Source organism: Misgurnus anguillicaudatus, chromosome 5 (assembly GCF_027580225.2).
Source record: "Misgurnus anguillicaudatus chromosome 5, ASM2758022v2, whole genome shotgun sequence".
NCBI lineage: Eukaryota > Metazoa > Chordata > Actinopteri > Cypriniformes > Cobitidae > Misgurnus > Misgurnus anguillicaudatus.
This window is the reverse complement of record NC_073341.2, coordinates 1,419,954-1,434,418: the sequence shown is the minus strand read 5'-3', so window position 1 is coordinate 1,434,418 and position 14,465 is coordinate 1,419,954. Positions and strand designations below refer to the sequence as shown.

Sequence of the window (14,465 nt, the reverse complement as noted above, 5' to 3'; positions counted from 1 at the left end):
CGAATACTATGTATTCAGCAGTGTTGGGGCTAGTTACCCAAAAAAGTAATATATTACTTATTACATATTACTCTCAAAAATAGTAATGCCTTACTTTACTTTATTACTCCCTGGAGCAAGTAACTAGTTATATTACTAGTTATATTACTAGTTACATTTTTTTCTGGACAAGAATGTTTATTTGGGCAAGCCACGGCCAAGAAAACATCCAAACACAAAACTCCCAAATCAATAAAAAGTTACAATTTTATTAGATTAAATTTGACAACAATTTACTCATTCAAAATACAGGGATGACAACAGGTTGCAATTCATTTTAGATGGACACCTTTAAATGGACAGCTGATGAAAGAATGACGGTTCACAATAAATTATTTCCTGATTAAGACTTCCAAGAGTTCTGTATTCTTAGCAGTGGGATACCATGATGTTAGTGCACATTATTTACCCACCCACTATACACAGCAATGCACAGCAAATTCATCCAACACCCAAACATATAAATATATCAATTTAACACCGCAAAGTAATAAATACACAATCAATTCAATAAATATCATTAATATCACTCAAGCTAAAGACACGGCCTTCGTCAATTACAGTAAAATTGATATACAAAATTGATGGGATAAACAACCTGCACGCAACCCCTGTTTACATACAAACAAACAATGAAATGAGCGCCGGGAGACTGTGGCATAACCTCACATTCATCAAGGTCTCCACGGCAAGAAAACCCACCGTAAATACACCACATTTTAATACAACATAAAAATTACTGCTGGCTTCCTTACACGCTACCGGACACGGGGCACAGCGTTCGGAGAAACATTAAAGAGTGTGCACTTCACCGTCAAGTTATTTTCCTTCCGTTGAACATAATAAAATAATGACTGAATCTCCACGCGTCGAAAGTAGCTTTCTGTTGCTGGGAACCTTCCTCTGAAAAAAAGCTTGCCGTTGTTGACGCTTCCATTTTCCCGATCTGTCTTTGAGTGTGCCGCTCTGTGCTGCTGGCTGCCGGGTGTCGACCAATCGGTGATGGTAAATGATACCTCGTGGCAAACTTAGACCAATCACTGTTCCATTCACGCCCTCCTCCACTTCCCTTTTGTTCTCTGTGTTGTGTGCCTTGTGTGATGAAGGTGCTACTGGCGAATGTAACGCAAGTAACTAGCTCGGGAAAACTGTAATAATATTACCATTTTCAGACGGGTAATGCGTTACACTACTAGTTACTGAAAAAAGTAATATTATTACAGTAACACGCGTTACACCCAACACTGGTATTCAGACATACTACTCGCCTCGCCTACTGCTTTTCGCGTACTATATAGTATGGTAGTAGGCGGTTTCAAACGCAGCAGTAGTTTTGATAGCCATCCATCATAAAGTATTTAAATCTTGATGGAGAAAGAGGGTGCTTAATGCACTTGATAATTTGATAACAGAGAATAAACGTTATACAGAGAGTAAGGAAAGAGGATATAATTTCACTAAATACTTTGTCTCCTCCGCCCAGAAGCAAGGAAAGGAAACGAGGATGCACAAAAGAATTAAGAAAAATATGTAGTGATTGGAGAAACAAAGCTTTTTAAAGTTTCAAATCATTGGAACCAATTGCTTCACAAATTCCTCTGTGGTGTCCTACCATGAAGTCCATTCTTGTTTAATGTTTTCCTTATTGTAGATTTGTCAACAAAAATGTTAGCATGTGCCAGAGATTTCTGTAAGTCTTTAGCTGACACTTTAGGATTGTTCTTCACCTCATTGAGCATTCTGCCCTGTGCTCTCGCAGTCATCTTTACAGGACGACCACGCCTAGGGAGTGTAGCAACAATGCTGAACTTTCTCCATTTGTAGACAATCTGTCTTACCGTGGACATGGACATCAAGGCTTTTAGAGATATGTAGCCATTTCCAGCTTTATGTAAGTCAACAATTCTTGATCGTTGGTCTTCTGAGAGCTCTTTTGTGCGAGGCATGGTTCACATCAGACAATGCTTCTTCAGAACAGCAAACTCAAAACTGGTGTGTGTTTTTTATTGGACAGGGCAGCTTTAATCAACACATCCAATCTCATCACATGGATTGGACCCCAGGTTGGCTGACTTCTGTCTCCAATTAGCTCTTGGAGAAGTCATTAGCCTAGGGTTTCACATACTTTTTCCACTCTGCACTATAAATGTTTACATGTTGTGTTCAATAAAGACATGAAAACGTATAATGTTTGAGCGGTATTAGGCTATGTTTATATTAATGCGTTTATCCTTTAAAACGAATTACTTTTGCTACGTTTACGCCTTTCATTTACACTACACCACTGTTTTCGACCCTCATAAACGGATTCGTTCACAAACGCTGCAGACCCTGTTTAAGTTTGAGAACTCGGCAGTGTTGGGCAAGCTACTTGGAAAATGTAGTGAGCTAAGCTACCAGTTACTTCACATTAAATGAAGCTTCACCACACTGAAGCTACCCCCCTGGGAAATGTAACAAGCTAAGCTACATCAATAGTAGCTTGCTACATCCAAGCTACTTTTTAATTTTTAACCAGTTTTATTATGTAATTATTTATTCAGTTTCCATTTAGCATTTTGATAATTATAGGCAATTAAAGCATAATGTAGACCTTCACATTATGGGGCGTTTCCTAGACAGGTCTCATTCTACTCCCAGAATAAAATGCATGAGTGAGCTGCCTTAATTAAAAAAAAACCTTGCCCTGCATACCTCAACACCGCTCAGAAACTTTCAGAGGTGTACGCGCATCTGAAGCTACCTCTACCATCATTTAAAATCAACTCCAGACACAGTAACCAGACCCGCCCTCCCTTTCACCCTGATTGGCCCCGACCTGACCCTGACTGTATGAAACAACTAATCAAACTGATGATGGCAGTGACATTACCAAATCAGAGGTAGAGCACGAGTCTTCACAGGATGCGAGTGGTAATGTTTTGTATGAATAAAGGCTGCACAACTCAAAAATATGGGAAAACAATGCCCCGTGTTGATTCAAAATGACGCGCTTATTCACAAATTCAGGATGACTTCAGTGTTTGGAAAATTGTAGCTTGTGTGGAAGCTACCGCACTACTTGGTCAAAAAAAGAGCTTAGCTACTAAAAAGCTATTTGATTTAGAAAGCAGCTAAGCTACCGCCAAGCTACTGAAAAATATAGTTAAAGGTGCCATTTGTAATAATTGAAGTAAAAGATTTTTAAAAAATGAGCTACACGCATCAAAAGAATGAGAAGAAATAAGGGCAAAGATGTCATTAAAAAAATGACAAGGTATAGTGCTGCAAAGATATCAATCTGAAATATAGCTGCAAGCAGCGATGGCGGGCCCTCGCACGTTATTTTACCGCTATACGATGCCTCCGAGAAAACGATGCACGATGAGCAAGTGCATCAAGTGGGTAAATATCAGTGGGCTATTTAATGTTGTTATTGACCCATTTGGGGACTGTAGGTAAAAGAAACCCCACATTTTAGACAAACGGGGGCGCTGGGGAGCCACTTAAGAGACACGCCTTTACCTGACCTTTTTGTGCACACTTAACAGCCGACAACTCTGATGTGTGTGCCAAGTTTTAGGTTAATCTAAGCACACCAAGAGCCTTAAACATGCCTGAAATTAAAGTAAAATTTGACGCGTTGCCATGGGAACAGCGTTTGAAATATCAAAAATCCCTTCGCAATTTATCATCTACAATGTCTCGGCATCATGGTGACCACTTTTGGTGTCAATCGTATGAAAATCCTAGAAGGAGTATTTAAAAGAACATTGCATGGAACTTTCAAAAAAATCCAGCTTTGTGACTGACACACTTCCTAGAGCCTGCTGGTGGCGCTATACCCGGGAGTCACAATAGGCACATCGATGCGATCGGAATCTTCAGATGAACAAACACCCCGCGTGTCATTACAGTAAGACATTTTTTGCCTTAGATATTAGACACTTCCTGTTTCTCTGATTTCGCCACAACTTTGTCGGCTCGCCATGGCAGAACCGTTCGAGATATCAAAAATCCCTTCGCAATTTAGCAAGTCCAATGTCTCGACATCATGATCACCACGATTGGTGTCAATTGCAAGATTCCTCTAGGAGGAGTATTCAAAAGTTCAACGCATGCATTTTTTAAACGATCCAAAATAGCTGACTTCCTGTTGGGCGGAGCCAAAATGTTAGAGGGCGAAAGTTGTTCGGGTCGATGAGATCTATATGTGTACCAACTCTCGTACATGTGCGTACATGTTTGCACGATCTGTGCATCAATGTTTTTTTTTCATTACAGGGGGCGCTACAGAGCCCCTGTGCCACGCCTGTGTTCCAGCCTTTGTCTGTTCGCAATGACGGACGACTCTAACGTCTGTGCCAAATTTCAAGAGTTTTCGAGTATGTTAAGGCACCCAAAATGCCCAAAAGTGTTAAAAAAAAATAAAAATAAAAAAAATAAAAATAAAAAAATAAATATAGCTGCAAGCAGCGATGGCGGGCCCTCGCACGTTTTTTACCGCTACACGGTGCCTCCGAGAAAACGATGCACGGTGGGCATGTGCATCAAGTGGGTAAATATCAGTGGACTATTTCATGTTCCTATTGATCCATTTAGGTACTGTAGGTAAAAGAAACCCCACATTTTAGACAAATGGGGGCGCTAGTGAGACACTAAATAGACACGCCTTTATCTGACGTTTTTGTCAACACTTAACAGCCGACAACTCTGATGTGTTTGCCAAATTTAAATTTAATCTAAGCACGCCAAGAGCCTTAAATATGCCTGAAATAAAAGTAAAGTTTGACGTGTTGCCATGGGAACAGCGTTCGAGATGTCAAAAATTCCTTCGCAATTTAGCATCTACAATGTCTCAGCATCATGTTGACCACTTCTGGTGTCAATAACATTATTTACCTAGAAGGAGTATTTAAAAGAACATCGCATGCAACTGTAATGCTTAAATAAGCCTTTAAAATGAAATTAAAATTTGTCGCGTTGCCATAGGAACAACATTCGAGATATCAAAAATCCCTTCGCAATTTATCATCTCCAATGTCTCAGCATCATGTTGACCACTTTTGGTGTCAATCGCATGAATATCCTAGAAGGAGTATTTAAAAGTTCACTGCATGAAACTGTAAGGCTTAAATATACCTTTAAAAATATAGCTGCAAGCAGCAATGGCGGGCCCTCGCACGTTTTTTTACCGCTACATGGGAAAACGAGAAAACGATGCACGGTGGGCAAGGGCATCAAGTGGGTAAAATATCAGTGGGCTATTTAATGTTGTTTCTGAGCCATTTGGGGACTGTAGGTAAAAGAAACCCCACATTTTAGACAAACAGGTGCACTAGTGAGCCACTTAAGAGACATGCTATGTCTGACCTTTTTGTCAACACTTAACAGCCGAAAACTCTGATGTGTGCAGAGATGTATAGTAACGAAGTAGAACTACTTCACTACTGTACTTAAGTACTAATAGGCAGTATCTGTACTCTACTGAAGTATTATTTTTTTCTCCTACTTCCACTTTTACTTCAGTACATATTTTCGATGAGTTTAATACTTTTACTCCAATACATTTTTTATGTGCTGCATAGTTACTCGTTACACTCAAATGTTACGAATCATTCCAAACCTACATTATCACTGCCGGAGCGGTGATACACATTAGAAACACACAGATTGTGGTCTAAACCAATAGGAGATAGTGAAGAGCGGACCCCTCCCTCCCTCTCACTCACAAATATGAGCCGCGGTTGTGGACAAATGTGAAGTGAAGAGAGAACCAAAGTGCACGAGAGAGACCGATAGAGAGAGAGAATTCGCGAGTGTGCGCGAAAGAAGGAAACCTAAATACATTGAAACATCTTGTACCTTTACCTATTACCATTACATCGACTAATATTTTATTAATTCTGAATTTTCTATTGCCATATTAGTTAAATTAATCTGAACATTCCTGTCCTTGTACTCCTGCTACAGCCAAAGCAATTGTGAGTGTCCTTTAGCTTAAACATTTGAAATAATATAAACAATATTATATTCAAACTTTTGACTGTTTTCTTTAATAACTACATTACACAATACTTGTACTTTTACTTTCAGTACTTGAGTAGTATATTTTAAAATAAACTACTTGCAATACTTAAGTACAAAACATGTTTAATACTTCAGTACTTCCACTTAAGTGGTGTGCTCACTTTTTTGATAGAGCACTTGTACTTTTACTCAAGTCTGGGTCCCTAGTACTTTATACATCTCTGGATGTGTGTGCCAAATTTAAAGTTCAACTAAGCACGCCAAGAGCCTTAAACATGCCTGAAATTAAAGTAAAGTTTGACGCGTTGCCATGAGAACAGCGTTCGAGATGTCTAAAATTCCTTCGCAATTTATCATCTACAATGTCTCGGCATCATGTTGACCACTTCTGGTGTCAATCGCATGAAAATCCTAGAAGGAGTATTTAAAGGTTCACTGCATGTAACTGTCAGCCTTAAATATGTGTAAAAATGAAAGTAAAGTTTGATGCATTGCCATGGGAACAGCGTTTGAGATATCATAATCCCTTCGCAATTTATCATCTACAATGTCTCGGCATCATGTTGACCACTTCTGGTGTCAATCGCATGAAAATCCTAGAAGGAGTATTTAAAAGTTAACTGTATGAAAGGCTTAAATATGCCTTTAAAATGAAAGTAAAGTTTGATGCATTGCCATGGGAACAGCGTTTGAGATATCAAAAATCCCTTCGCAATTTATCATCTACAATGTCTCGGCATCATGTTGACCACTTCTCGTGTAAATCGCATGAAAATCCTAGAAGGAGTATTTAAAAGTTAACTGTATGGAACTGAAAGGCTTAAATATGCCTTTAAAATGAAAGTAAAGTTTGACGCGTTGCCATGGGAACAGCGTTTGAGATATCAAAAATCCCTTCGCAATTTATCATCTACAATGTCTCGGCATCATGTTGACCACTTCTCGTGTCAATCGCATGAAAATCCTAGAAGGAGTATTTAAAAGAACATCGCATGCAACTGTAATGCTTTAATAAGCCTTTAAAATGAAAGTAAAATTTGTCGCGTTGCCATAGGAACAACATTCGAGATATCAAAAATCCCTTCGCAATTTATCATCTACAATGTCTCAGCATCATGTTGACCACTTCTCGTGTAAATCGCATGAAAATCCTAGAAGGAGTATTTAAAAGTTCACTGCATGAAACTGTAAGGCTTAAATATGCCTTTAAAATGAAAGTAAAGTTTGACAAGTTGCCATGGGAACAGCGTTTGAGATATCAAAAATCCCTTCGCAATTTATCATCTACAATGTCTCGGCAACATGGTGACCACTTTTGGTGTCAATCGCATGAAAATCCTAGAAGGAGTATTTAAAAGAACATTGCATGGAACTTTCAAAAAAATCCAGCTTTGTGACTGACACACTTCCTGGCGCCTGGTGGTGGCGCTATACTCGGGAGTCACAATAGGCACATCGATGCGATCGGAATCTTCAGATGAACAAACACCCCGCGTGTCATTACAATAAGACATTTTTTGCTTTAGATATTAGACACTTCCTGTTTCTCTGATTTCGCCACAACTTTGTCGGCTCGCCATGGCAGAACCGTTCGAGATATCAAAAATCCCTTCGCAATTTAGCAAGTCCAATGTCTCGACATCATGTTCACCACTTTTGGTGTCAATCGCATGCATCCTCTAGGAGGAGTATTCAAAAGTTCACCGCATGCATTTTTTAAACAATCCAAAATGGCGGACTTCCTGTTGGGCGGAGCTAAAATGTTAGAGGGCGAAAGTTGTTCGGGTCGATGAGATCTATATGCGTACCAACTTTCGTACATGTGCGTACATGCTTGCCCGATCTGTGCACCAATGTTTTATTTTGCATTACAGGGGGCGCTACAGAGCCCCTGTGCCACGCCCGTGTTTCAGCCTTTGCCCGTTTGCAATGACGGACGACTCTGACATGTGTGCCAAATTTCAAGAGTTTTCGAGTATGTTAAGGGACCCAAATTAGGTCAAGTGTTGAAAAAAATAAAAAAATAAAAAATAAAAATAATAATCCGAGCAAAAACAATAGGGCTTCGCACCTTTCGGTGCAGGCCATTCTGGCCTGCTCCTCGGTGCTCGGGCCCTAAAAATAATAAATTCGAGCAAAACCAATAGGGCTTCGCACCTTTCGGTGCAGGCCATTCTGGCCTGCTCCTCGGTGCTCGGGCCCTAATAAATTCGAGCAAAAACAATAGGGCTTCACACCTTTCGGTGCAGGCCATTCTGGCCTGCTCCTCGGTGCTCGGGCCCTAATAAATTCGAGCAAAAACAATAGGGCTTCGCACCTTTCGGTGCAGGCCATTCTGGCCTGCTCCTCGGTGCTCGGGCCCTAATAATAATCCTAAGGAAAACAATAGGGCTTCGCACCTTTCGGTGCAGGCCATTCTGGCCTGCTCCTCGGTGCTCGGGCCCTAAAAATAAAAAATATAGCTGCAAGCAGCAATGGCGGGCCCTCGCACGTTTTTTTACCGCTACACGGTGCCTCAGAGAAAACGATGCACGGTGGGCATGTGCATCAAGTGGGTAAATATCAGTGGACTATTTCATGTTGTTACATTTAGGTACTATAGGTAAAAGAAACCCCACATTTTAGACAAACAGGGGCACTAGTAAGCCACTTAAGAGACACGCTTATGTGTGACCTTTTTGTCAACACTTAACAGCCAAAAACTCTGATGTGTGTGCCAAATTTAAACTTAAACTAAGCACGCCAAGAGCCTTAAATATGCCTGAAATTAAAGTTAAGTTTGACGCGTTGCCATGGGAACAGCGTTCGAGATGTCAAAAATTCCTTCGCAATTTATCATCTACAATGTCACGGCATCATGTTGATCACTTCTGGTGTCAATCGCATGAATCCCATACGAGGAGTATTTAAAGGTTCACATAGGGTGACCAGATGAGATTGGCTGAAATTCGGGACGGGGGGGCAGACGTAATGGGGGGGGGTGTTCATCCAATAATAGTTTTATTTATTAATTTCATTTAATAATAAAAGACAATGAATTTCAAACTGAATCAATCATATTAATATAAGTACATATGCATATAAATAAATTTATATAATACGTATAGTATTTTATTCTTTATACAATAATAGTTCATACAATAATAGTTTTCTTTATTTTACTTAATAATAAAAATAAGGAATTTCAAACTGAAGTTACTGAACTAATCATATTTTTATTAATATAAGTACATATGCGTATAATTTTATATAATACGTATAGAAGTTTTTTTTTATATAATACGTATAGAAGTATTTTTAACAAAGTGCCTTGCCTGCCCTCGACCAATCGACTGACTCCTCCACACGACTGACTGTCACTGCCTGCACTTTCAACTGTCCTCGCGGCTGCTGCAACTTTCGCTCTCTTAGTCAACTCTATAAAACAAAAGATCCTATTGTCTTTCTGCATATAGATGAATTAGATAAATTAATAGAAACAATACAACGTCAGCATATTTCGCGGAGGTTTTAACTGCTGCCAGTGCCAGCACAATGACAGCCTACAGTATAAAAACAAGATGCTGCAGCCAATGAGCAGCCGGCGGCGGCGGGCTGCAGCCAATGAGCAGCCGGCGGCGGCGGGCTGCAGCCAATGAGCAGCCGGCGGGGGCTGGCTGCAGGATGACTTAACCTCCTCGCTCATGTTTTATCAGACAACTACTACTCAAGATTTTGCTTTAGTATAATTTTCGAGGAAATTAAAGCGGGATTCAGATTAAGATTTAGCTTCAGTATGATTTTCGGGACAATTAGAGCAGGATTCGGGATTCGGGACAGCAGCTTAGATTTCGGGACTGTCCCGAATTTTTCGGAACGTCTGGTCACCCTAGGTTCACAGCATGTAACTGTCAGCCTTAAATATGTGTAAAAATGAAAGTAAATTTTGATGCATTGCCATGGGAACAGGGTTCGAGATATCAAAAATCCCTTCCCAATTTATCATCTACAATGTCTCGCATCATATTGACCACTTCTCGTGTAAATCGCATGAAAATCCTAGAAGTAGTATTTCAAAGTTAACTGTATGCAACTGAAAGGCTTAAATATGCCTTTAAAATGAAAGTAAAGTTTGACAGGTTGCCATGGGAACAGCGTTTGAGATATCAAAAATCCTTTCGCAATTTATCATCTACAATGTGACGCTCCTTACTGCTGATTGGCTATAAGTGTGTTTTGACTTATATTTGACGGATATATGAATCAATTTGCGCCACGGATGCGGAGCGGATGCAGCGCGAGGCCACGGCGGGTCCGCGATCCGCCTTCATTGCGGATCTGTCACTGCGCGCAAGTGGACGCCGACACAGGTGGGTGATTCTCACGAAACCATTGAAACACCACGGCACTAATGATTTTAGCTTTAAAATGTGTAATATAGTAACATTAAAAAGCATCAGAATTAACACAATACTGTCTTCTACCTTGCACAATGTGTGATTTCAACATAAGAATTTATAATTGTAAATTTTATCTCATTTTCTGCTGAAATTCTCATTACCGCAATGTGTCCGGCTGTGTTTGAACATGCGTTATGTTGTAATTTAATCAAATTAACACAAAAATATTAAGGAAAAAAATAAATGGATGTTTTGCTAGGCTACTTTAGATGACAGAACAAATATTTACTGAATATTCATGTATAATAATAATGAAGGAAAATTAGGAAAATGATGTGTCCATGCCTGATGTTCTCATCCTCCGCAACACTTTTTGAGAACAGTTTAAGCACACATACAGAATTTTAATAAAGTTTGATTTTGAGTGACCAAGCACATGGACCAGTTACTTCAAGATGGCTACCAGGTAAGATCATTTTTTTTACAGTTAATTTGAAATATTGTCTTGTCAGAATGCTTACACGACATTTTGATTATCATTACCGCAACAGATGCTTATTAAATGTTAATTTTATTAATAGAAGCATAATACTTTGATTTTAAATGCATGTGCAGAATCTCCAAATTATGTTCTTTCAGGTTTGTCATGTCATTTTGAAAATATGTCAGTGTTGATGTTTTCTGACTGTTGCGGTAATGAGATTTTTTAGGACTAATTTTTTTAATTATGTTACAAAAAGTGTTAAATCATAAGTAAAAGTTTTTAAATTAATGTTTCCATTTACTCCAGACTTTGTTTTTCAATGTCTGGTGGGAAAAAAAGTAAATTTAAGCAATTTTTACATTTTCATGCTTGACATTTTTAAAACCAAGTTTTCGTGAGAATCAGCCGGGTATATTTCGCGGGTCTGTTCCGGAAGCCGCGATACCTCTGCGGCTGATCCGCCGTTTGATCCGCATTTGTGTATTATATCACTGCTTGTATTGAAAAAAAAACATTGTAGCATTACACTAGTGAGCAAGTACACATTAAATATGCTAAATAAAAGAGTTGTTTTATGTTTTATTTTTAAAAGAGAGCATACAGTTTTCCTGTGAAATATGTAAATTGCTCAAAATATTTAATTCTTATGAAATAAGAAAGTGGATTCTTGCTTGATCAATTGTGAGTATGTAGGTGGGGGGCACCTATATGTGACAGTTGTCTAGGGACACCACAAGGTCTTAATATGCCTATGATAAAAAATGCTGAAAAATTGGCTTAGCTACAGTTCAAGGTACTTTAAAGCTAAGCAATTGCATTTAGTCTGTTGGTAAATCTACATATTTTTAAGATTACATTGTAAGCAGTGAAATACAGTGAAAAAGCAATTCCATAACTAATTCTGTATATCTATTGTCATTCCACTTCCTTCTGCAATGTCCATGTGCAGCAATGTCCTCAGATGATAAAATGTTGTGTAACCATATGTGTTAGCATCCCAATTAACACATAAGTCATAACCGTCTTATTTTTCTTTCGCTACTCCAACCTGAACCAAGATTAACACATTAGTGTAAGTACCTAATTTATGCATACAAATCTGTTATATAATCCAGCATAAAGACATAATCCAAGGTGACATTGAAACTAGCCACCCTCCTGTCCTTGGATTTATTGACCACAAAACAGGATGTCTCAATCTTAATTTTGGCTATTATAACTCTAAACAGCTGTATCCTCTTTCTTAATTCGAAGAGGTCGCAATAATTACTTGATTTTCAGTACATCATTTTAAACTAGAAAAATACTCCACCTTTAGAACAGGAACATTTACAGGTATTTTACATTAAAGCTGTCATCAGGAATCAATATTGTTAATAATCAATAAATGCTTTTGGACATTTTGGAAATATCACAGCTCAATCAAAACATAAACAAAGTGTGTTAATTTGCAATGTGCTTTTTATTGTTACGTTGCCTTGAATACATGCCTCTACATTCACAACAAAGCCAGTATAGGAAGGAGTCCAAAAGTAAAAGTAAATATATTTTTACTTTTGCTGTCATTTGAAAAGAAAAGCAAAAAGAAACGTATGCACAGTTACCCTGGACTTGTACAGAAGCTTGGACATGATCTGTCCTCTCTGATCTGTCCTTAGGTGAACCAAATGGATTTTGTAAAAATACAACAAAGAAAAATGACAGATACATTATTTCTGCAAGTGGTAGTGGTCACTCATTTCCCTGGGCTAAACTCTTCATAGTGTTGGTTGCTGAGCCCAAGTATATGTTGCTGATTAGAGTGTGATGTTTACCAACATTTATGCTGGGGACACAGAGCTGGAAGACACGGATGATGCCTCTGTCTTAGATGCTGTGGTGGAGGCACCCTCTTCCTCCTCAAAGGGGTTCTTGCCGCAGCACAGAGTGGTAATCATGCAGTGACGGAACTGTTTGTTCAAGCAGATGTAAATACAGGGGTTGTAGACGGCAGAGGTCTTAGCAAAAAAGGCTGGCAGTGTCATAAAGACAGGTCCAAATTCACTTCCCTGGTGGGTGAAAATATACCAGGCCACACCAGCATAGGGCAGCCAACAAATCAAGAAAGCAATGACCATTATTACGACCATGCGGGTGACCTCACGCTCGGCCCTCTGAGTGGTCTCAGACTCCTGCTGCTGTGCAGCAGCCTCTTTAACGGTGCAGACAAGCCGACCATAGCAGAAGAAAATAACAGTAAGTGGAATGCTGAAGTGGACAATGAACATGTATACAACAAAGGACTCATTGTTGACGCCAGGGGCACGGGTGTAGTAGTCAACTCCACATGAGCACTGCATTCCCTCAGGGATGTAACGAGACCAGCCAAGGAGGGGAGGCACGGCACAGGTGCAGGCCATTATCCAAGTGAAGGCAACACCCATGATGGCATGGTTTTCTCCAAAGCGAAAGTTGCTTATGGGCTTACAGACAACCATCCACCTCTCGATGGCCAGCACGACCAGGGACCAGAGCCCCATTTCACCACCCAGAGTAGCAAAAAAGCCTTCGATGTTGCAGCCAAGGCGTCCGAAAACAAAATAGCCATGCAATGAGGTGTACATTGTTGTGGTGAAACCGCCGAAAACCATAAAAAGGTCAGCAATGGCGAGGTTTAACAAAATGTAGTTGAGGGGTGTGCGTAACTTCTTGTGCTCGATGGTGACATACAGCGTGAGAAAATTGACAGGGAACCCGGTGATGATGAGGAAAAACATGTAAGCAGCCAAGCAGGCATATGCCCACGGGGCCACCAAGTAGTACTGAGGATACTCATATGGGCTCCTTACAACGCCGGTGGCATTGGACATAGGCACATAGAATGCCGGTCCCTCTGTACCATTCATTGCTGCGTTTCCTTGGTGTTGTCAGCCCCTTCAGTGGTAGTGTTTGGTTGGCTTCTCAGGACTGAGTAAAGAGACTTGAACGTTCTACAAACTGATGGGGTGTGTGTTCACCCTGCTTTATAGAGACTCACCTTGGATTAGCCAAAATTTCCAGGCTGTCAGCACAAGTGTATTTAGGCCATAGCTAATAAAATAATCCCAGCCATCATTGCATTGCATATATGGCAATTTATCAAGTTATTAAGGTTGTAGCAGCACATGATCAGTAAAGGATATGATCAACTCGATGCAAATGCTGCAAACTAATTTGGTACACACACACACACACACACACACACACTCACATCACGTCTCTCTCTAACAGTACTTGCGCATTACATACATTTTCACAAGTTTTATCTATTTTTATATCATGTATATTATATTATAATGTCACGTGTCCTGCTACTACTGGCACTTAGCTCATGCTGATGTGAAGTTAACTCGGCCTGTCCCTCATCATGACCAGGCTGTGGATGCTCAGGCTTGCGGACATAGACGCTCGCGAATTCCGGGAATCCGTAGTAGGCCGACTCTTCTTCCTTGTTTTTTTTTACACGTACAGCATATAAGTGATCATATTAGTGCCTCTGCTGTTGGCTGTTTATATTGCGTTATTAGACTTTTTGC

At 39.8% G+C, this 14,465-nt stretch overlaps 1 protein-coding gene across 1 annotated transcript; it reads right to left on the bottom strand.

Moving 5' to 3' along the window:
• Positions 1-12,354: 12,354 nt before the first annotated feature.
• Positions 12,355-13,895, bottom strand: rho (rhodopsin). Its single transcript, XM_055193542.2, has one exon. The coding sequence runs from the start codon at positions 13,794-13,796 to the stop codon at positions 12,732-12,734; it is 1,065 nt and encodes a 354-aa protein (XP_055049517.1). The 5' UTR covers positions 13,797-13,895; the 3' UTR covers positions 12,355-12,731.
• Between the last annotated feature and the right edge of the window lie 570 nt (positions 13,896-14,465).